Source organism: Astatotilapia calliptera, chromosome 15 (genome assembly GCF_964374335.1).
Source record: "Astatotilapia calliptera chromosome 15, fAstCal68.1, whole genome shotgun sequence".
Taxonomy (NCBI): domain Eukaryota; kingdom Metazoa; phylum Chordata; class Actinopteri; order Cichliformes; family Cichlidae; genus Astatotilapia; species Astatotilapia calliptera.
This window is the reverse complement of record NC_137436.1, coordinates 35,743,172-35,767,443: the sequence shown is the minus strand read 5'-3', so window position 1 is coordinate 35,767,443 and position 24,272 is coordinate 35,743,172. Positions and strand designations below refer to the sequence as shown.

Genomic DNA, 24,272 nt, shown 5'->3' with positions numbered 1-24,272 from the left:
GTCAAGGCGCCGCGTTGCATTGGTGGGTTTAACCAGAATCAGCCTCATGGCATCAATGCAGGGCTGAAATGACACCATACACTGATCATTTTTGAAATGTCACCAAGAAATGAAACAAAGATCCTGAAATATAACTGAAAACATTTACACTGATCACTTTGGTTTATTTATTTATTTTCCCCCACAAAGTTCAAGAAGTGGTGAAAAGACTCAACTGCAGAAGGAGTTCATACATTCAAACATTATTGATTATGCAGGAAGACAGATATGATGGATGTATGGGTGGATGGACAGATGAAGAGGGATATTTCAATGTGAACATGATTTGAATGTTGCAAGTGGTCAGACTTACTTATACAGTCATGTTAACTAATTACCCCCTTACTGCTTGCATAGCAATTGGAAAGTAAGTCACAGAAAGATGCTTTTAATCAAATCCAGTTAATTAACTCATCAGTAAGTGTGAGCACCTCCATAAAAGCAGATGTTTTGGCAGGTTGTTGGTCTGGAGTATTCAGGTGTGTGTTGACAGAACATTATAATCTACAGTCTTGTGCCAAAGGTCAGACTGCGCAATGCGCAGGCCTCATTTAGCATGTTAAATGTTACAGCAGAGGTGTCAAACATCGTGCTTGGGGGCTAGAATCAGCCTTGCAATGACTTCAATCTGGTCCACTGGATAGCTTTGGAAAATCAAAAATGTACGTTTTATAAATATAGGACAGTCTGGGTAGGGATGTACTAAAAATATTTTTGTAATTTTACAATTTAATCATGTAGGAAAACTGAGATGTACTGTTGAAAATGCACGTCTTTATCTTATATTAAACATGTCAGGGATAAGATGTGTAGTTAAACGTCTTTACACCAACAGAAAGTGAAAGTTTCTCTCATCCGGCCCACTTAAGATCAAAGTGGGCTGTATGTGGGCCTCAGTGTAAAATGAGTTTGACAGTTTCCCTGCGTTAGAGTGCACAATTAGAAAAAACTGAACAAGCGTAGCTTTTTTGAAAGTTTCAGTCTTTTGGACAGACGAGACCAAAGTAGACATGTTTAGCCATAATGTACGGCACCACAATTGGAGACAAACAAATACAGCATACCAACACAAACACCTCACACCAACTGTCAAACATGCTGGTGGAGGGGTGACAAACGGGACAAATTCTGTCTCACAGAAACAGCATCGTTCAGAGGACGGTGATCACAAGCACAGCAGCAAATCTACAAAAAATAAAAGAATCAAGATTTTGCAATGCACCGGTCAATATCCAGACCTCAACCCAACTGAAATGCTGTCAAGGGATCTTAAGAGAACACAGTGAAAACAAATGAAGGCAAACCTCAATGAAGTGACTCAACAATGTAAAGAATTATGGGTTTACAATTCCTCCACAGCGATGTGAGAGACTCATAAATGATTACTTCAAATTATTTCAGCTGAAGGTGGTTCTGCACTACAACCACGGAGAAATAACTAAAGCTGTCAAATTAATGTGGCAAGTTTCACATTGTATACAACTGAGTGGTTGTGAAAAATTACAGCATAGTAATAAAGTGTAAATAATCAATCCTGAAGTACCATAGGCTACTTAAGTAGATGAACTTTCCACAAAGAAATCGATACCGACTGACTCCAGAAATAAGATGTTTCACAACTCTTCTGTCATTTAGGAATCTTTAGCTTTAATGAGGCCATTTGTTCAGCATGAAAGGAAAAAAAGTTCATCAAAAATAAATCTTCAAATTCAGTCTAATAGATTTTTTTTTTAAAACTTATTGCTTTTTAAAATAGTTATTCAAGGCAATCTGACACTAGATTAAAAAAAAACATGTTCAGTCACAGGTTTGTGTTTTTTCTAAGGATCTGTCACAAGCAGATGTGAACCCCCGCTCATGTTTATTTACTGCGCATCAAAATCAGAAAGCCTCAGATAATAATACTGAGCAGACTCACACACTACATTACACTATAGCTATATAACTACAGATATAGATTCGGAGTTACATTAGTATCTTTAAGGGTTTGGTTTTCTCTTTTTTTCCTCCTTTTACAGGGTTGAATTTTAGTTGTAGAACAAGTTAGACCATTTCAAATTTTTAAGGATATGATTTTGTTGATTAATTGAATAAAATCTAAATTCACAATACAAAAATGTGCATATCCATCCAGCCAACTATCCATCAACAGACTCAATCAAATGGTAGACCCTTAAATAAACCTCTGAATATATAATAAATAGTCACTTATAAACAAAAGGCATCTGCAGCAGCTTACCTTTACCTCCTTTATGACTTCAGCCAGTCATTTCCAGGAGAGCACTTAGTGCACAAGTGCTCCTTACCATCTTCTTCCATACGTTACTTTTTTTCCAGACTTGAAGAAGCAGGTTACAGACGGAAAGTGCTCCTGATTTGCAGAACACAAGTGTTAAGAAGAAAAGGAGCAGTCAGAGTGGGTGTTGGACACGGCTTCCCTCCTCCCGGTACAAACACTCGATAAAGGAGCTTTAGAGACGCTTTCCTTTGAAAGTAATGATTAGAATTCAACACGAAGAAAGGAAAGGGCAGCAGCAGCTGGCCTGGTAAAGGGTTGCCAAGCAAAGACACAGAGTGGGAGGGTGCAGCAACAGGTTAGAGAAAAAAATCTGGAACATCAGACTGGCGTGTTAAGGCGGAACATCACACATATAGCTCAAAGACATTAAATGGGAGTGGGCTGCTGGGTTGACAGGGGAAAACAAAAAGGAAATTGTAGCTTTCAATGCAGAGCGGAATATAAAAGGTCAGTTGAAGTTGTCATTGAAGCTCTTTGGTTCAAAGGCCTTCGCACGTTCTCTTATCTCGTCCACCAGAAGAGCCTGCAGAACAAAAGTGCCCATTTTTAAATCTGGTTCTGAATCAATCGAGCTAGCGAGGGCGACGTCTCATCAATGGGGCACGAAAAGATCTAAGAAATGAAACTGCGCGAGCAATTTTATAATAAAAGTATATTTATATACATGTGGAGAAGTGTAACGTCCAAATTTACTTGGCAGGAGTGGTGTTGCTTTCTGACCTTGTTCCTCTCCGGTGTTGCTTATAGACATTGATGTTGTATTTGTATGTAGCTTATTATGTTTGTATTTAGAAATAAAAACCTGCAAAGTTTTGATAATTCTCAATGTGAAGAATTTGTCATTTATAAGCACACACAACATTGCCCAAAAAATTTATTTATTACAGTCTGTGGGAGAGCTATGTGCGAAAATCCCATTCCCCCAATATAAATACGCATTATAGTTTATATAATACTTATATTTAGGTAGCTTCAGCTCTGTTTTATCTGCACTTACTGTCCATCCACCTGGCATCAGACGAACTCTGGCCTGCTGCCTCAGCAGCTCAGCGTGAATGTTGCTGTGCTGGAGAAAACCTTTGTGACCGCAGGAGCGCTGCTTGCTGTCACAGGGCAAATAAATGGCCGCCACAGTCATCTGAAAGCAACAACTGATACATGGACACAGTTGCATGAAAAGTATTTTCTCCCTTCCCGAGTTCTTATTTTTTCCATATTTGTCAAACTTAAGATTTTAATATTAGACAAAGATAACCTGAATACATTCAAAGTGCAGTCTTTAAATGACGATTTCATTTAAGGGTAAAAAGGTCATCCAAACCTACCTAAGGTAATTTCCCCTAAACTTAATAACTGGTTGTGCCATCTTCAGCAGCAAGAACTCCAATCAAGTGATTGGCAATGAACCATTCACATCACTGTGGAGGAATTTTGGCCCACTCGTCTTTGCAGAATTGTTTAAATTCAGGCACATTGGACGATTTCCAACCATGAAAATCCTCCATAGTCTTTTAAGGTCTTGCCAAAGCGCTTCCGTCTGATTTAAGTCACCACCACCATGGTGGTTTTATGTTCTTTTTAGAAAATGCTGTGTTAGCTTTATGTCAGATGTAGCGGGACTCTAACCTTCCAAAAAGTTCAACTTTTGTCTCGTCAGACCACACAACATTTTCCCAAAAGTCTCGGGGATGATCCAGATGTTTTCTGGCAAATGTGAGATGAAACTTTGTGTTCTTTTCGGTCAGCAGTGGTTTTCTCCTTGAACTCTCCCGTGGATGTCATGTTTGCCCAGTCTGTTTCTTATTGTTGAATCATGAACTCCGACCTTAACTAAGTCTTTGCAATTCTTTCCAGACTGATAGATGACAGTGACTTTGTTTCTCAGGGGTTTCCTTAGATCAGAGGTGGTGAACTCCAGGCCTCAAGGGCTGGTGTCCTGCAGGTTTTAGATATCACCCTGGGTCACCACACCTGAATCAAATGATTAGTTCATTACCAGGCCTCTGGAGAACTTCAAGACATGTTGAGGAGGTAACTTAGCCATTTAAATCTGCTGTGTTGGATCAAGGACACATCTGAAACCTGCAGGACACCGGCCCTTGAGAGTTTCCCCACCCCTGCATGCCTCATGGCATGATGTGTTGATTTTTGACCTTTTTTAGCCTGCTTCACTTTGTCAGACAGGTTCTATTTAAGTTAGTTCTTAATTTAACAGGTCTGACAGAAATCAGGCCAGGATTAAAAACATTTTGTATTTTCTCCGGTTAAGAAGAAATGTGACAAATGTGACAAATATGCAAAAAACTAAGAGATTATGAAGGAGATAAATACTTTTTCACGAGATTAAAGGCCTAAAGTGGAGAAAACTTGGACAGTAGAAACTCCTCTGGGAATTAATTAATAATAAATTGAAGCTGTATTGGCACTACCAGAGGCCCCTCTGCACACGCCATTGCTGTTCTGCATTTTAAACGACTTATTTGAAAAGAAGGTTTGTAAATGATGACTAAAAGCAAAACTGCATCAGTTACATACACACATGAGCATTAGGCCACAATATTCGCACCAACACAGCTCTACATGTTTGATGATAACTTGAGGCTTCTGCTTTCAGGGGTCACAACAGACTCTCTCTTCTGTAAAAGAAAGAATAAGTCATTGCTGGCTTCCAGCCAACAGGTCTGGCAGAATAGATAAGGGATGCACCCGCTGTTGACCAAAGTCTGAGGAGGTTTAAAAAAATGACTAAATTCTATATCTCAGTCTTATTAGATAATATTAAAAGTACCAATAATTTTTTTGAGCAACTTTCAGCCTGGTAGACAACTGGCTAATGTTCTTTTCCTTCTATTAGCTCACCTGGAGGGGCATAAGGAGCTACTCCAAGTGAGTGTTTAGGCTACATACCAAATGGGTACACATTGAACACTTACTCCCATTTGATTCCCAGCTGGTTGAAACTTTAATGCATGTCACTCCTCTAATGTCTCTCCCTTATCAGACTGTCAGACTGCTAGGTTGGAGCAGTCTGACACTGCTCCAACCTAGATTAAAAAAAAAACAAAAACTTAACCAACAGCAGTCTGACTCTCAGCAGTTACAATCGAAGCAATGCGATAGACGCCTGAAAATAAAAGCAACAACCAGTTAAACATTACATGCGGTAAAGCTGAATAGCCAGTGAAGACACCATCCTTGTGTCAACATAACAATGTTTCAACATTTTGCCATTAGATTGGTGCTGTATGTGATGGTGCAATAGCCACTCCTCATTCTGGTCGTGTATCACAGAGCCAAAAAAAGATAGCATGTGGAGTAAGCGGGCGTTATTACAGTTGATCTCTGTAACCACTTCACCATCCTGTAGGTTTTTAGCAAATGCAAAGTCAGGCCGTGTTCTTACACATCTGAACCACAGTGGGGATATTGTGGTAGAAATCTCACTTCCTGTCTATGCACCTTTGATAGTTCAGCTGCTCTAACGCCGGAATTTCCCATCTTTGGGATAAAGTACTTTTCACTGCATTATCTTATCTTGTATTCAGGGGTCTCTTAATCTGTAGACACCTCAATACTAAGGCTGAGATTATACCCACTTGGTGACAGCTGCGGACAGTACAGATAAGACATTTTTTGATACTCCACCCTCCAAGCCCTGCTTAAAGTCCACCTGAAGGATTCATGGCCAAACAAGCTCATGTGGTCACAAAATGCTGGAGGGAACACGGACATTCCAACCAATTATAAAATTTACAGCAGTGAGACCTCGTCATACCCACATACGTGGAAACTTTGATACACTAGATTCTGAAGAATCTGGTCACTTTCCAATGCAAAGAAAGAAAAAAAAATCTAATTCCCAAAGAATGTACTCGTCATTGGCGAGTACAAAACTAGAACTCGACATCTCAGTGAGGTCAAATATCAGCTCTCTGACGTTTATATGTATTGCACAACAGCACTTGCCAAAAAGCATTCAACTTCAGCATATGGAACAACGTATGTGCCTCCTAACAGTATGAACTGCATTTACAAAGAATGACAGATATTGATGATTGAGCAGTGAACTTTAATAAGTTATTCTCAAAACATCTGGCTTCCCACCTTGCCAGGAGTGCTAGGGGGAAAAAAAGAGAGAGAGAGAGAGAGAAAAGCAGTTACATTTATTAGATGCTGAGATGCCTCATTAGAGGCTGTGTGCACAAACATGAGGATCAGTTTTTATTTGATGGGTCATGATGAGTCTCTCCTCGTTAGTGAATGAAAAAATAAGTCAGGTCCTGTGGCACTGGAGAGACTGATAACGGTGAAGCTCTCGTCAGCAGAACTCATTTTTCCCCCCAAAGAAATTATTTAATTTTTCAATGGAAGTCCCCAGTGTGTATAGGCAGACAGTTTTCATTAGTGAACACGATTTCACTTTGTGTTGTAGGTGGAAAAGCGCTGGTTGAGGGGGTTTTCTGGTGCTTTTGCCCATTCTTTCTTCAATTGCTGTTTCAGTTGTGACAATCTCATGTTGGGATTCTCCTGTTTTAGACGAGGCATGTTTTCTTGCTCGTAAGCGGCAAATGCCGCTTTCATCCTGCGCTCCGGGTGACGGTCAAGGTCCTCGGGCCCCACGCTGAAACACAGGAAGACACACTGAGTGATTGTGTATTGTTAACATTTGCACAAGTACAACAGGAAGCCTCACGCATAATCAGAGGTTAGGGTTAGGTAGGGTTAGTACATATACGTTGTTACTGTGCTTAAGTTGAATTTTCAGGTACCTGTTTTTTCTACTCCTTACATTTTTAAAACAGGCTCATTACTTTTGCTTTAAAGCATTTGAGGAGAGTTATTATTACACATCACTGAAGGCCTCGAAATATCAAACCGATTTGAACCTAAACACATGAAAGGCAGTCATGTTCGTTTTAGTGCTGTCAGCGTTAATCTGGCTAAAATGACGTTAACGCCATAACCGCATTAATGCAGCAAATCTCTGTTATCGAGTTAGCGCAGATCGCCCCGTGCGTGAGGCTGCACGGCCCTAATACGTTAACGAGCTCGTTAACGCATTAGGGCCGTGCAGCCCCACGCACGGGGCGATCCGCGCTAACGGAGATTTGCTGCGTTAATGCGGTTATGGCGTTAACGTCATTGTAGCCAGATTAACGCTGACAGCACTAGTTCGTTTATTAATCACCAAAGGATGTCACATAAAAAGAGACGAAAGAGGCAAAACTGTGTTCAGTAGTCCGGGGTTAAAGTGGGTTGTGTTTTTATTTCTTTTTTGCCACAACAGCAGAGTGACTGCAGGTGTCCGTAAGTTGCGTCTAATATAGCGACAGCGTAAACAGAATACTGTCAGTGTAGAGGATGAGAATCAGTCAGGACAACTCATGAAACATCAGGTGTGTAAGGTGTGTAGAAATTATTTTTCTATAAACAATTCCAGGGTTCCCCAACCTGCTGGATCTACTTTAACCTCTACCTGCTCTTCCTGTTTGAAGCAAAGTCACCCTCTAAAATTTTTCCTCTTTTTCTCTCCTGATGTTCTACTTAACTGATTTGAGCGGAATACCTTTATTAGAACTAAAATTTAGACTAAAATTAAGTTTGTTTTCCTACATACTAATATTATTTTATTGTCACATTAATGCAGAACAAGGTTCAGTTAGCTTTGTATAAAAGTAGATGGTAGAAGTGTTCTTTAAGGAGCTACTTTTACCTTTTTTACTTTGAGTACATTTCGAAGCCTGTACTTTTTTAGTTTTACTTGAGTAAAGAAGTTTAACCGGTACTTCAACTTTTACTGGAGTATTTTTTAATACTAGTATCTGTACTTCTACTTAATTACAGAATATCTGTACTTTTCCCACCTCTGGACATAATTAATACCTGAGAACAGCGATGGCATCTTCTATTGTTCTGGCTTCCACGGTTCCTTCTTCAGGGATAACTCTGTTCACATTCTCCTCCAATGGAGTTTCCAGGTGGCTTTTCTCTGTGGGAAGAAATTTAAACATGGCACAATTACAAATCTAGATCATCTATGAATCTTATGACGATTTTATTACTCTACAAGCACATGCTTGTCTTCAAAATGTGCTCAACCTTTCGGATTGAGCTGGTCCTGCTCTTGCTGCTGCTGCTCATTGCGAAGCGTCTCCTCGATCTGTGCACGAGTCACTTTCCCACCAGATCCAGCACCCTGCTGGGACCTGCCTTTCAGTCTAGCATTCTCCTCATCGAGAAGTCGCTGATTTTCCTTTTTCCTCTCAAGGAGTTCCAGCCTCTTTTTCTCCTTGTCATCCTGCAACATCAGAAAAAGTATCTGAGAGAAAAGACTCACTGCTCTTCTGTGCTTAAAGATTTGGTTATTTTGGTCACTACATGTATTAAGGTGCATGAGATTAGATCACAACCATACATGTACTGTCTGTACAGAGCACAATGAGTTTGAAAAAGAAATGACTAAATAAATCCCCGGACACATGTCTCTCCAGTCTAGTCAGTACATGTCTATGTATGACATGATGTGAAGCAGTGCAGAGTAATGCCTGATAATCTCTACTAAAGCAAACATAACACACAGCTTTTTTTCACATAGTAAGTCAAGTACCACTGCCTGAACACATGCAGATGCACTAACTGTTTTATATATACCCAATCAAGGCCTATTAACTAGATAATCTTTGACTACAACTGCTAATTTCTTTTTACCAGCATAAAAAGGATTTGTTTGACAGTACTAACTGGATTGACCAATACTCAGAACAAATGGAAAAGCCAAAGAACTCCGTGAAGATCTAAGAAGGAGAGCTGTATATTAACACAAGTTGGAAAGTTCACTTGGAGACATTTCCAAACAACTACAGATTCCAGGATCACCGGTTTAAACAGCTGTACAAGTTGTGTACAAGTTATTCAGATTTGTCACTTCTTTATCAAAGTCTGGAAGAACACCCAAAGTGTCATCCTGGGATGACAGCAAATTGGTTTAGGATGTTCAGGAACAACTCAGAAACTAAGCCTGTAAACTGCTGAAGCGCCACAGTGTCACTGACCACAGTGAAGCAAGTTTTATATCACCATGGACTGAGAAGGTATCAACAAAGAAAGAAGCCCAGGTTACAAAATCATCACCCTCAAATTTGACTGAAGCTGCCCACAAGGACAAGCCAAAGCCCTCTGGAGAAAAGTCAGCTGAGACAAAGATGGAATTATTTGGTCACAGTGACAAGAAGTGTGTTTGGACAAGTAAAGGTGAGGCTTTCAAACCTAAGAACATTGTAACAACTATCAATAATGGTGGTGGTAGCATAATGCTCTGGGGCTATTTTGTTGCTAGTGGTACTGGTACACTGCACAATGACTAAAAAGGAGGACTAACTTCAAATTCTTTAACTTCATGTCAAATCATCAACTAGATGGTTCAAACTTGGACACAGTTGAGTCTTCCAAAAGCACAATGATTCTAAACACGCATCAATGCTGGTTTTGGAATTGGTAACGCAGGCTATCATTAAACACAATTTCAGTAAATATGTGAACTACAAATTTACTGAAAATTTGCAAAGTATGCTTAGAAGTAGGTAGGGTGGTTGCCAGGAACCCATCCGATTTAAATGAAGTCTTGGTAGAGTCTTATTCTACCACTTTTCCAAGAAGAGTAATCAAATATCCAGCCAGAAGATAATGGATGGCTGCCAAAAGCATCTAGTCAAGGTGCTATGGGATAGTTAAAGAAATACGTACTGGTTGGGATTGGTTAGTTTGTCAGTGCTAACTTCTTTCAGCTGCTCTCATATTCATATATATACACATACATATATATACACATACATATATACATACATACATATATACATATATACACATATATATACACACATATACATACATATATACATATATACACATATATATACACACACATATATATACACATATACATATATACACATATATATACACACACATATATATACACATATACACACACATATACACATATATACACATATACACATATATATACATATATACACACATATACATATATACACACATATACATATATACACACATATACACATATACACACATATACACATATACACACATATACATATATACACACATATACATATATACACACATATACATATATATATATATATGCTCTGAGAGACTGCTATGACACCACAGACTGGGATGTGCTCCTGAGCCCACATGGTGAGGACATAGAGGGGGCGACACACTGTCTTACAGACTACCTCAACTTTTGTGTGGACACAGTCGCCCCTGCTAAGACGGTACGGTGTTATCCTAATAACAAACCGTGGGTAACACAGGAAGTCAAACCTGTCCTCAACATGAAGAAGAAGGCTTTCAGGAGCAAAGTGAAGGAGGAGATGAAAGCAGCACAGCGGGAGGTGAAACGCTGCCTGAGGGAAGCAAAGGACACCTACAGCAGGAAGGTGGAGCAGATGTTGGAGAGGAACAATATGAGGGAGGTCTGGAATGGTGTGAAAACCATCACAGGCCACAACACCAAGAACAGCACAGTGGGGGGGACTGTGGAGAAGGCAAACGAACTCAACAACTTCTTCAACAGGTTTGACCAGCCCACAACCCCCCCACCCTCACCTTCACTACAGAGTCCTCTCCCCACTCTCCTACCTCCCTCGCTTCCCCCCCTTCCTGACACCATGACACCCCCCTCCTCCAATCCCTCTTTCAGCAGCAAGACATCTCCCCCCTCCCCTCCTCCCAAATATCTCCCAGTGTCACAGTGGATCAGGTCAGGAGACAACTGAGGAAGCTTCGCTCCAGAAAGGCAGCAGGCCCAGACAAGGTGTGTCCTAGGATGCTAAAGGCGTGTGCTGCTGAACTTGGGGAGCCGCTACAACGAGTCTTCAACCTCAGTCTGCGACTGGGGAGAGTGCCCGCCCTATGGAAGACATCCTGCATCGTCCCGGTCCCCAAAAGGAACCGGCCCAATGAGCTGAATGACTTCCGACCGGTGGCACTGACGTCACATCTTATGAAGACTCTAGAGCGGCTCTTCCTCAACCTCCTCCGACCACAGGTACAACATGCCCAGGACCCACTACAGTTTGCATACAAGGCGGGTGTCGGAGTGGAGGATGCCATCCTGTACCTCCTACACAGAGCCCACTCACACCTGGATGGGGGAAAAGGCACGGTCAGGATCCTGTTTCTTGACTTTTCCAGTGCCTTTAATACCATCCGGCCCTGTATGCTTCAGGAAAAACTGAACAGGATGGAGGTGGACCCCTGCCTGGTGGCTTGGATCTCCGACTACCTCACCGACAGACCACAGTACGTCAGGCTGAAGGACATCACGTCTGACACTGTGGTCAGCAGCACAGGAGCACCACAGGGAACTGTGCTGTCCCCTCTTCTCTTCACCCTGTACACCTCTGACTTCTGCTACAACTCTGAATTATGCCACATTCAGAAGTTTGCAGATGACACGGCCATCATGGGGTGTATCTGGGATGATCAGGAAGAGGAGTACAGAAGTCTGGTGAGGAACTTTGTCGCATGGAGTCACACAAACCACCTGCAACTCAACACCTCAAAGACTAAGGAACTGGTTGTGGACTTCGGGAGGTCTAGAGCAGGTCCACTGCCGGTTCAGATAGAGGGGGAGGAGGTGGAGGTGGTCAACAAGTACAAGTACCTCGGGCTGTGGGTGGACAATAAACTGGACTGGTCATGCAACACAGAGCACCTGTATAAAAAAGCCCAAAGCCGACTGTACTTCCTCAGGAGGCTGAGGTCTTTTAAAATCTGCAGGAAGCTCCTGAGGATGTTTTACCAGTCGGTGGTTGCTGGAGTACTTTTCTATGCTGTGGTGTGCTGGGGGAGCAGCACAGCAAAGAAGGACTCATCCAGGCTGGAGAAACTGATCAGGAGGGCTAGCCCTGTGGTCGGCATGAAGCTGGACACTCTGGTGACAGTGGCAGAGAAAAGGACATTAAAGAAACTGCTGGACATTATGGACAATGCTGGGCATCCTCTGCACACGGCCATAAACAACCAGAAGAGTCTGTTCAGTGACAGGTTGCTTCTCCCCAAGACAAGAACTAACAGACTTAAAAACTCCTTTGTCCCACACGCCATCAGACTGTTTAACTCCTCTCTGGAGGGGAGAGGGAGGGGAAACAGGAGGACAAAGGAGGGGGGAACAACTAAGCTGTAGTGCCTCTTCACCTCACTGTTCACTACCTTGTGGAATACTTTTTGTAAATAGTCAACAGTGCAATAGACCTCAATACTTGAAATGTGCAATTCACTTGTATTTTTATTTTTTATTCCTATTTATCCCCTTTGTATATTTTATTTATATTTGTCTCTGTATTTATATATGTGTGTGTATGTGTGTATATATATATATAACATTCTGTAACTGTAACTTCTGTCGGTGCTGTGCTTTTTTGGAAATCGAATTTCCCAGAGGAACCCACCCGAGGGATTAATAAAGTTCTATCTTATCTCTCTCTCTCTATCTCTCTCTCATATATATATATATATATATATATATATATATATATATATATATATATATATATATATATATATATATATATACATATACATACATACATTTATATATTCAAGTATATATATCTTCAAGTACATTGAAGATGAAATTGTACTTCACACCTGGCTAAAGAAAGAGCTTACCTTCCTTTGCTCTTTTTTGAGTACATGCTTGTCAGTTTCCTGCCAGAGAGCATCTTCTTCTTGCTGCTTCTTGCGGGCGTCTGCCACCGCCTTAGCCTCAGCTTTTCGGGCTCTGGCCGTGGCCGCCTTGGAGTTCTCACCCTGGAATTTCTTTGGCATCCCAACAGCTGTTTTTCAACTGAGGGACAAGCCAAGACAAGAGGGCCAAGATAAGACTAAGAAACGTTTCAATACTGACGCACAATATTGAGCCAGACTTTTTATTTTGAATGCAACACAATAAAAAAAACACATTCTCGAGGCATTTATCAACGGATATATTGTTCATTTATAGAACGTTTACATGACAGGCAATGCGCAGGAGCTCTTTCAGGACCTTAACATTTATCTTCAGCTGGATCGTAGGTTACATAACACACAGTTCGTGTAAATAGTTAACTTAATTAGCTATACTTTGGCCTGAAAACGGCAATGCATACTTTAATCTCCACAATCATTGAAATGGTTGCAGTTTGCCTGTCAGTACAGCTAGTTAGCATCAGCTAGCTGCAGTTGGCTTGAGGATGCGCCAGACTTGTTTGGCTATCAACTACATTCCCGTTTCCTCTGTTACTTAGCCAAATTTTAGCTGATATGACATTCCCAATGACATACGTTAAGTTAATTATAAACGTGGTTTCATACCAGTAATGAAAGAAGAACCAGGTCGTAGGTAGACGACAGTTTACTGTTATTTCGAAGCGGCATCCGCCACCTCCTCTCCGAAAACCAGCGCGCTCACTGATGACGTTACGCAGCACAATTATACTGTAAACAGCTAGGACTGTAGAAAATAGTAAACATGTGTTTTTGTTAATTCTTTGTTAAACTTCAAAATGATTAAACACACATTTCAGTATGGTCATGAGTATGGAAGCAAGTTTTTTTTAATTATATAAATTGAAATTTCAAGATACTAATTTTGAGAAATAACCCAATTACTAGATTGTTAAAAATTCTTTTATTTTATACATTCATTTGTTTTTTCCGGTGGCGGGAATATATGGAAGCTCGTTTCCACCACAATAAATAAATAACTACAGTTTGTAACTTAAAAATTCTTGTTATTATTTTTTTTTAAAATCTAGTATGTTTACATTTTGAGAAGCTAACACGAAATTTACGATAACACCTGGAAATACTGAATTTATATGTATCCAAAAAAAACAGCAAAAAACCAAAACAAAACAATCCCCCTCTGGCCCCTGCTGGTGGTCTCAATCCTTCAAGCTTGGGTCCTCTGGGAGCTTGAGGATCCTACACAGTATCTTAGCTGTTCCTAGGACTGCACTCCTCTGGAAAGAGATCTCTGATGTTGTACCTGGGATCTGCTGGGGCCAGTCACATAGCTTGTTGGTCGCTGCACCAAGTGCTCCAATTACCACTGGGATCACTGATGCCTTCACTTTCCACATCTTCTCAAGCTCAGCCCTTGGTAGTTTTCAAGCTTCTTGTGTTGTGCTCCTTCCTGATGTTGCTGTCACTCAGCATAGCAATCCATCTCCAATTGCTCCATTCCATAGTTGGTATCCATAGTTATGACTTGATGGCTGCTTTTGCTAGAGGCTTGAAGTTGGCCTCTAGTGTCTTTTGCCGCATTCCCAATGAGTTCCTGAGGAATGCTCTTAGAGTCCTGTTGATATTGTACGCTTCTAGGAATTCCATGATCCATGTGTGGGGCACTGAGTGATAGGCCTTCTTGTAGTTAATCCAGACAGTGCACAGGTGGGTCAGTCTGGTCTTGCAGTCTCAAGCGGCTGTTCTGTATCTGTCTGTTTTGCCCCTCTGGTATTACTGCCAGTTCCTTTCTGTGCCCTGCTCATGTATTGATCCACAAGCCTGTTCTTCTCAGCTGTTATGATGCCTGACAGGAGCTTCCATGTCATACTGAGGCAGGTTTTTTCCAGTAGTTGGATGAAACCGGCCTCTTCTAGGGATGCTCGGGGATCAGAACTGTCTGGCCTTCAGTTAGCCATTCCGGGTGTGTGTCATCTACTAGCAGCTGGTTTATTTGTGCAGCCACGTCTTAGACACCCCTTTCTTCAGCTCTGATAGTTGGTTAACTTCCCTCTGTGCTACCTTGATCTTGGCCTCTAGTCTCCTTCTCTATGGAGGATACTACTCTTTGTGGCTGTTCATCTTGTAGCCAAGCATCTCCATGATCACTGCAGCCATGGTGTAGATCAGCCAGTTGGCTAATACAGGTAAACCCAGTTTTATCATTTGACTGTGGCCATCTTAGCTTTGTCTTTAATGTCCAGGGTAAATGAGGTTTGTTTTTTAATCCACCTCACCACACTTTGCATCACTGTAGGTAATCAATGGACCTTACATACTTATATCAAGCACTGACTGCTGCAAATCTTCAGAATTGCAACAGTTTCTTTTTTTCTCCACCTTTCATTTATCCCTATATGTCTATTTTTTGTCATATTTTGAGCACATAAACTAAAAAAAACCTAAAAGATTCTTCACCACTAGTCAGTCATTTATTTAATGGCTACAGAGGTGTGAAAACTACTCAAATGTTGTGCCATATAAAGTATAAAATTTCAAAATATGGTTGACTCTCTCAGAGAATAAATGTCACAACACACAGAGGACATGTTAAAATAAAATATTTAATATTTTATTATGACAAATATTTTACTCAAATATCAAAGAACATGAACTATATTGACAATTAAGTTTCAAAAACAGCACGCTGTGAAACAATAATGCATATTTCTTGGACGGTCTAACTAGAGCTGGAATAAAAACTAGCTGGAGCTCATCATGTGTGAGTGTTCTTTATTCAGAAGTCATTGTCACTTTCCTCAAGCAGGGGGGGCCTCATACCCCCTCTTGAGGGTCGAGGACCCCTGGATATGGGGTCCTCCAAGCTCTCGTCCTCCAAATCCTTGCTCTCCTCCTCCTCACCTTCGTCATCTTCCTCATCATCCTCGTCCACATCAATCTCACTATCTTCAGTCTGGGAACAGCAGTGAATAATGACCACAACAATTAGAGTCCAGTCCAATGCACGACTGAAAATATTTCCAACACAAAACGTGAAACCACAACAGAAATCGCTATGTTCATCAGAAAAGGGATTTGGGTGTGGGGGGGCATAACCACGTCCATGACTCGTTTAAAGGGAGCTCCTGCAGTACATGAAAAATCCACCCTGTAATCCAACTCAGAAACACCATCATAGTTAAAAAATGAAATGGTTAAAATCTTCTCTGGATGAGAAACAGTTCTATGCCTGTAGCTACATCAGTGTACAATGAAATCACAAGACTGGTAATGGAAATAACAGAAATAAATGTTTAAAAAAGGGCTTTACAAAGGCTTTGGACCCACTTCTGCTTTTCTGTCTGGAGTAGCTTGAACATAATCATCAGGCTATGTCATGTGGGATATTCCCTACTGTATGAGGATTTGAGAATGGATTTTTCTTTTAGATGCACGAAGAGGAAAAGGGGAGTGAACTAGATCTTGGTCCGGCACAAACCTTTCCTTTCCGGTGTTTTTTCTTATGGGGGAATGATGTTCTGGAAACAGCTAAAAGGGCCTTAAATAACAAGTTGGAAACCGAAAACGGGGAAGAAACTGATCAGAGATTGAACAGGAGAATCAGCTAGAAATGACAGATAAAGGTTAAAGTGCAAGTCATGAGCAGTGAGCACCATCTGGGACACCTGCAAGCCAAAATCAACACAAAAGAACTCAAGTATAGCTCAGCAAAAGAGGAGAAAAAGAAACCAAGGAAGTTAAAAGATTACTAACCTCATCACTGTCACCACCCTGCATGTTCCCGATGAAACGTGCTCCTCTGCCTAAAGGAGGGACACAAGGAGGCAATGTTCAAGGAACGTGAAAGGTGTTGTTATTGCATGGCTTGATGTTCTTTGGTTTTTTGAGAACCAATCAGTGTCTACATTAAACACTGCAGCATGAATGTGTGTGATGTTTGATAGAAAGCACTTAGACACAGTAAACAACCAGACCATCTACTTAAATAATGGCTTCACTTTATGCAGGTGAGAATTGATCATAACATGGATGATGTGGCTATCCCCAGTCTGCATACCTGTCATGAGGCCATTTCGTGTGAGATGTGGCTTAGCGGGACGCAATTCCTCCATGTCACTGTCTGAACCTTCATCCTCGGGAACGTCTATGTCCGAGTCCTCGTCTTTCACTGTAGACGACATATCGTGTGAAAGTAGTGTGAAAAGTTATAGAAAGGTTTGGATGGGATTGTGCGACAGGTTTTTGTCTTTAACTCTGTGTTTGTTTATCTTACAGGAACTCTTCATCAGCTCCCTTTCCTCTTCTCTCAGTTTGCTCTGCATTAACCTCAGAGTGTTTTCAGCTTCCTGCAGCGGAGAAAGAAAATAACACAGACATAAAGTTTGCATGTGCATGACTGGGACAAATTGTATGAATGTTAGTCATACAATTTTATGGGACATTCATTTGTAGAACATTTGAGAAAAAATGCTTTGCATATTGTATATTCACGCACCTCAAACCTCTCCTGTTCCAGTCTGTGGTACTCATTAAGCTGAGACTCCAGAAAGGAGAGGTTTCTGAACTTCTCCACGTAGGTCTCATAGTGTTTCTGCAGATCTTCCTCGATCTTCTCGTATTCATCCATGAACGCTGGTCTAAGAGGTTAAGGAAGAACAATAACCTGTTTGTCTAAGTTTTGTTTAAAGACTTGTTTTTAGTTGAGGAGAGAAAACTTCATACCCACCTGACACTCTGCAGGGTCTGGAGCCTCTTCCGATTCCTCTCCAACTCCTGCTTCTTCTTTTCTATCTTGCCATCCAGAGTGGCCTCATCGGAAACAACGTTATTCAGCATGTCTTTGGTCTTATCCACACTTTTCTTTAACACAAAGACATAGCAACAAAGTCAGTATTACGGTACTTGGGAGGTATAAGCATGTCCCCTGTGAATTTTGAAATCTGCTACCAAAATTACAGACCAAAACCTCCTTGATGGCAGCTCTCAGGGCCTTTTCAGTCTCAATGATCTCCAGAGGTCTGGCAATGGCTGCACTTCTCATTTCCTGTGAGCAAAGTGAAAATAAAGACAGCAAAGTAAACCCCTGTGCTACTGAATGATGTCTTTCAAAGAGACAGCCCTATAATTGTACAACTACGTTCATCTGAAATTATATTTACTGTAAAAAAATTTAAAAAATGTTACTGAGCTCACCAGCACTCAGATTTGAACAGCTGAACATTAAAATGTTAGTTAAGTTAGTCACCGTTTCTTAAAATCATATCCATGTTTTCCCCTTACCCTTAAGTCCACCTCCTTCCCCAGTAAGTCATATAAGGATGCTCCTTTGGACGTGACCTCGGACGCCAGCTGCCGAGCTGCTTTAAGATCTGAAATCTAGAATAAAGACAACGTGAGAGCTAATCAGAAAGTTTTTTCCTCTACCAAGGATTTACTATAATATTGATTTTTAAAAATAAAAAATAACAAACACGTAGAAAAAGCTATCTCCATGTAAAAACAATGTTTTAAATGATATAAAGCAAAGATTAAAAAGTAAATAATATGGTTTGTGTAGATTAAAGATACCACCTGGTTATTGTACAGCTTGATTTATAGTCTTGTAGAGCACACACTGCAGAAACATCCTTGTTTCTATTTATACTTGTACTCTTGTTATTTTTGCGGGACGGTGCATAGGATGTGGGACGAAAAGCACAGGTTAAAGTGTTGGATATACATCCGTATACAGAGCTGTGCAAAAGCCACCCTTCATTTAAAAATATGCTTTATTACCAAGAAGCCAGCCCTTGTTAGGATTTTCAAAAGTGGTCTTGAGACCTTTATAACTAAGAGTCTGTCGCAAAATTTAATACAAAAACTGTCAAAGACAAAAACACTGTTTGACAGGCATAAAAAATGATTTTTGCAACAACAAAAGAACTATTAGTTGAAAATGTGCCATATCTAAGGAAACCAGGCCAACAGGCCTAAAAAAATAATTTAGGCCAAAAAAGGTGCACAGTGTCTGAAAGTTATGTCCTTAAGGAATAAAACAAAAGAAAATCCAGCAAAGACATGATACAAGACCTGAGACCTTTCAGTAATGCAGCTATCGTTTACCAAAGCTTCAGTAAGAAAAGGCTGAAGCATAACAAATTACACAAGACCTGCACTAAAAATTAGTGACAACACGTCTTATGAAGCGAATCACTGCCAATATGTTCAGGGGTTATGAGAGAGGTACAGCAGTGTCTACAGCCATGTGTAAAACACTGTAGAGGCTCTGTCATGGTTGGAGGCTGCATTTCAGCCAGTGGTGATGTGGATCTTGTCAATATTTATAGTAAAATGGGAACAGAAAAGAACCATCAGTTTTTGATCTGCCATGCAATACCATCTGGAAAGCGTTTGATTGTCAGCGACTTCCTTTTTAGCATGGCAATGATTTCAAACACACTGCCAGTGTAGAAGAAAAACAGAGGAGCACTATCAGACATGAACTGACCTTCCCAGATCCCGTATCTCAACATTATTGAAGCAGTGTGGAATCATCTTGCCAGAAAACCTAAACAAAAGACAGCCAGCATCCAAAGCAGAGCTTTGAATGTCCTTTGAGGAGCTTGGAGAACTATTCTTGAATTTATGTCCCTGGATGGCCCGTCTCCTGCAGAGAGCTTTGTTGTTGATGTAGACAGCCTACAAAGTATGTGGTGCAACTAGTCTGTAGGCAATTCTTGTTTGTTCTGTTGTTGGTCCATCAGCCAGCAGTGGAGAAGAGTGAAGTTGTAACATAAAAAAATCTGAAGTGAAACCGAGTGTTGAAAACAATGAAACGTGTCCACTACAGCCGCTGTCTGTACTTCTCATACTATATATATTTTTTTAATATTTGAAGAGTTTTTTTTGCGGTTCTCACATTCCCTTTGAACCCTCCTGTTGCTTCCTTCCCTTTTCTGGCCAACTTGTCAGCCAGTCAGCATTCGACAGATACATAGGTCATTCGATCTTGGACTGCATAGGAGCACATCTACAGTAGACAAAAATCACTGTCTGTCAAAACAGAAATGTGGAAAAAGACAGGCACATTTACAGGACTACAAATTACACTTATTAGCCATGGATTGGCCCTCCCAGAGCCCGGACCTCAACATTATTGAAGCAGTGTGGGCTCGTCTGGACAGAAAACCAAACAAAAGACAGTGAACATTCAAAGAAAAACACTGAATGTCCTTCAAGAAGCCTGGAGAACTATTCCTGAGAATTACTCAGAAATGAGAAGAAAACTTGGCTAACGGAGTTCAGGCTGTGTTGAAGAATAAAAGGTGGTCACACAAAATTAAGCTTGTTAGAATTGTACAAAAAAGATTTTTGCACAGCACTGTATGTCAGAGCTGGATACAATTTAGTACTAAGACTCAATCTTAAGGAAAATTAAGACAATCTGTTGCTTCTAACATTAATTATTCAGTTTACGTCAAAACCTAAGTATCTATTGTCTTACATTTGTGTGCATGGTGATTCTATCACAATACTTTGCAGATGAACAGCTTGGAAAATGTTTGGAAGTGACTGCTGGTGAATAGAGTCTTAACCAGCCATGTCTGTGTCACCAATTCACAGTTGTTCCATTGTATAATAACAGAAACATAAACGCAAGTAAATGCAAAAAGCTCAATTTATCCTGCACTGAAGCACAAAAGGTAATGTAAAAACACAACCTACAGCCCTGTGCTGTTCATAAGATTAAAGCCATTTATTAGTGTTAGCCACATTAATTAGACAACGTGCTAACACTGACAATTTTATACTTGTTGTTGGGATCTGAATACACAGCATCCTCAGAACATTTAGTAGACTTTGCTCATCGCTGAGACATTTTACAGCTGCAGTTAGCAGAAGTGGCTCTGGTGAGGAAATAAGAATTGCTGTTTCATTCTGAAACACTGCATATATGGTGTTTGCTTTAATTTATCTTGGTTTCAAACACTTCCCCAAATTAAATGTCACCCAGTGCCCATTTTCTTTTTTAAATTCCACAGGAATGAGAGTCTCATAATGTAAATAAAGTATGTGACTGAGGATTTAGTAAAACTGGCATAACATTACACACAGCGTAGTTTGCACCTCACCCGAGAGCCAAGGTCAAACTTGAACTTGCTGTTGTCCTGCTCAACTTTGTCTCCCAGAGCCATCTGCTTGGTTTTCATAGCACTGTACAGGACTGAGGTGATCTTCAGCATCTCTTTCACTGCATAGCCGTCAGCCTGGTAGAGACGCTTAGTGTTCAGCTTGATGTGAGCCTTTGTTGCCTGGAACACAAGGAGACACTGTTTAAGATGCAGTAATAACAGACGTTCATTTGCCAAGAATAAACTCTACAGTCTATAAAAAACTTCCAAGAATACGTCACCATGAACTGGGCCACAGCCTTGATGAAGAATATCCTGTCAGCTTCTGTGTCCACATCAGTAGGAACATCACTCTGAGGTTCATATCTATAAGGATGAAAAGAATGAAAGGGTGCAAAAGACAAAGAAAAGCAAAAATATATCACAGTATCCTCCACTAGAACCATGATGCTTTAACATGGCCGTGTCCAAATGCAGACAGAAAAATGTGGAGGACAGAACAGTGGCAGTATTATTTAGATAAACAATTTGACTTTTTTTAGGCTCAAGCATACCTCTTCACAAGCCATTTCAGGATTTCTGCCACAAGAGAGAAATTTGGAGTCCTGAAGTTCTCCATAGAGATCAAGCGAGGATATCCCAAGGCCCTCATCATTTCTGTGAAATCTGACACATAACATAAAACTCCAATTAACTTCTCACTCAGTTATCTTCTTAAAACAAACAAACAAACCAAAAAAGTGGTCACTACAAACAGCGAAGAGCAGACAGTAAACAACACTTACTTCTTAAATCTCGGAAAGACATTTTCAGCCGATTGCACTGTGCGCCAAAGCTTAGACCACTTTGTCCTCTAGCAGGAAAAAAGAAAGAGCATGTGTTAACAGCAGACGAGCTACCGACTGTGCACGTAGGTTTCTCTCCGAGACTGGCAGGTTTTCAGTGAGAATTTAGTGTTTGGGGTTTATTAAATTAGAGCTGACGTGATTATCATTCACGACATAAAACTTTGTGCATATCAGCAGATGCTAAAATACAGACTTCAGTCACTATTTTAAAAAACTGTAAAACCAACTGTGATAGAATCACCGACGATTTCCCCGCTGATTTGTATTCCCGCACAGGACACCGTATGTTATATGTGAACCCTAATCTTGGTTTAAGCAGCATGTTTATGACTACAAAGCATAGCTAGCTCGTAGCAGGATTTAAGTGAGTAGAAAGCTATCGCTTTTTGTAGTTTTTGGCTAACCTTAGGTTAATCAGTGAAAAGACAGTATATATATTTTCAACGATGAAGTTAGCTGTTATTAAACGTAACACGTTGTGTTTCGGGCATCATTACCTGTTCTAGTTGTTCCAAGCTAAGTGATCGGTGGCCGCTATGAGAGACGGTCTCTATGGAAACCAAAATCTTCTACGGAAGCTCAATACACTCAAAAATACTATCTGCGATAAAATAGCTTACGCAAACCGTGGGCGAGGGGGTGGGGACTTCACGGTGTGCATCACCAAGACTGTGCTGTACATATATATAAGTAGGAGTAGTGTACACTTGTTTTACACTACAATAAGTTTTTAAAAAGGTTTTTAATTTACACCTTTTATGAATATGTTTTCTATACTTTTATTATCTTTTTTTTTTTTACACTTATAAAATTTATGTTTCCCTCGCTGTTTGCAAAGGTTGCACAGGAACTAACCAACACAGTGACTGGGAAGAAAATGAAAAAAACCAAACTAAAAGAGGAATGTATAAACAAGAAACAATCACAGGGTATCAGAAAAAATATTCACATAGATTATTGGTTTAAAATGTGAAGAAGTTTTATATTTATACTCTGCTCTGTGGGCAATAGGATTGTTACCAGTGAGCAGGATTTTAAGAGTGTTCTACAATAATTCAAAGAAACCAAAATCATCATTGAAACGTTTCAGGATTTTTCTGTTCATGGGTTAGAAACATTCGAGTAGATGGGAGAAAACAAGACAGGATGTGTTACTTTCAAGGGGCCATATTTATTATATGCTGTTGTCATTCAACCCTAAGCCTTGATATTATGTCCAAGAACTGTAGGGACATCTGAGGTGTGCATTTCAGGTTGATGTCAAATCCACATTTCCACTCTATACAGTGTAGTTGTGTGCCATTGTGGCACAACTGTAAAAAATAAAGAAATAAATGGAAACTTTCTATGTTCTATTGTGAATAAAATGTGGGCTTATGAGATTTCCAAAATCATTGAATTCTACATTTTACACACTGTCCCAAAACATAAAACAAAGCAGATAATTTGCATGTTAATACCAAATCATTTGCCAAAAACATAAAAAGGTGGGTGTATTAAAAATATATCAAAGAAATACTTTGGTTAAAAGCAACTATTAATACCCAATTAAAAGTTTTTGAATAAAAGGTATATGGAAACAGGCACTGGAGAGAAGTGTTAATCATTTGGCAAAGAAAAGAACATTGTGGTTAGTAAAAACGACAGATTGGACTGGGAAGCACCCCCCATAGTTTAGGCTACATAACTGTAGTCATTGGATTTTTACATTATATCTGTAGAAACCTAAACTAAACTTTCAAATATAAAGTGGAAAGCACAGTATTTGCATCTTTAGTTGAACGTAAAGCAGCACAAGATGGAAAAAGTCAAATAAAATGCTTCAGAATTATCATTTGAATAAAAAGTCTTATTGAAATGTGGAAGAGTGCATTTTTCCTGCATTTGTGTGAAGTGTGTAGAGCAGGGATGTCAAACTGATTTTTCATTGTGGGACATGTGCAGCTAACTTTGATTGTAAGTGAACCAAGTGAAACCAGCGAAACTCCCCTTTCTGTCATTGTAAAGACATTTAGGTAAACATCTAAACCCTGAATTATCTTTATATAGGAAAAGAATTTCCTGTTTCGTCCATGATAAAAGGTGTAAAATAGTAAATAGAATAGAATACTTTTATTTGTCAATTTCTTCAAATGTACTTGCCATACAAAGGAATTGAAATTACGTTTCACACTGTCCCATGCGTAGACATTGACAACAATAAGGTGCAGATGC

At 40.1% G+C, this 24,272-nt stretch overlaps 2 protein-coding genes across 4 annotated transcripts; both read right to left on the bottom strand.

The window, feature by feature from the left end:
- Nucleotides 1–6,386: 6,386 nt before the first annotated feature.
- Nucleotides 6,387–13,850, bottom strand: ccdc124 (coiled-coil domain containing 124). Its single transcript, XM_026143042.2, has 5 exons — nucleotides 13,727–13,850; nucleotides 13,043–13,220; nucleotides 8,438–8,636; nucleotides 8,222–8,327; nucleotides 6,387–6,959 (listed from the first exon to the last, which is right to left on the bottom strand). The coding sequence occupies exons 2-5, from the start codon at nucleotides 13,199–13,201 to the stop codon at nucleotides 6,755–6,757; spliced, it is 669 nt and encodes a 222-aa protein (XP_025998827.1). The 5' UTR covers nucleotides 13,202–13,220; nucleotides 13,727–13,850; the 3' UTR covers nucleotides 6,387–6,754.
- Nucleotides 13,851–15,683: 1,833 nt separating this feature from the next.
- cluap1 (clusterin associated protein 1) lies at nucleotides 15,684–22,646 on the bottom strand. Of its 3 annotated transcripts, none has more exons than XM_080289625.1 (14): nucleotides 22,556–22,646; nucleotides 21,996–22,063; nucleotides 21,765–21,876; nucleotides 21,492–21,576; nucleotides 21,211–21,390; nucleotides 18,380–18,475; nucleotides 18,060–18,143; nucleotides 17,826–17,959; nucleotides 17,595–17,736; nucleotides 17,373–17,445; nucleotides 17,157–17,267; nucleotides 16,853–16,902; nucleotides 16,578–16,637; nucleotides 15,684–16,052 (listed from the first exon to the last, which is right to left on the bottom strand). In XM_080289625.1, exons 2-14 carry the CDS (start codon nucleotides 22,015–22,017, stop codon nucleotides 15,876–15,878), a joined length of 1,326 nt encoding a protein of 441 aa, XP_080145751.1. In that variant the 5' UTR covers nucleotides 22,018–22,063; nucleotides 22,556–22,646; the 3' UTR covers nucleotides 15,684–15,875. The 3 variants fall into 3 exon arrangements, with proteins under 3 accessions (XP_080145751.1, XP_080145752.1, XP_025998938.1); XM_080289626.1 differs by lacking the exon at nucleotides 22,556–22,646 and adding an exon at nucleotides 22,463–22,485; XM_026143153.2 differs by lacking the exon at nucleotides 16,578–16,637.
- Nucleotides 22,647–24,272: the final 1,626 nt, after the last annotated feature.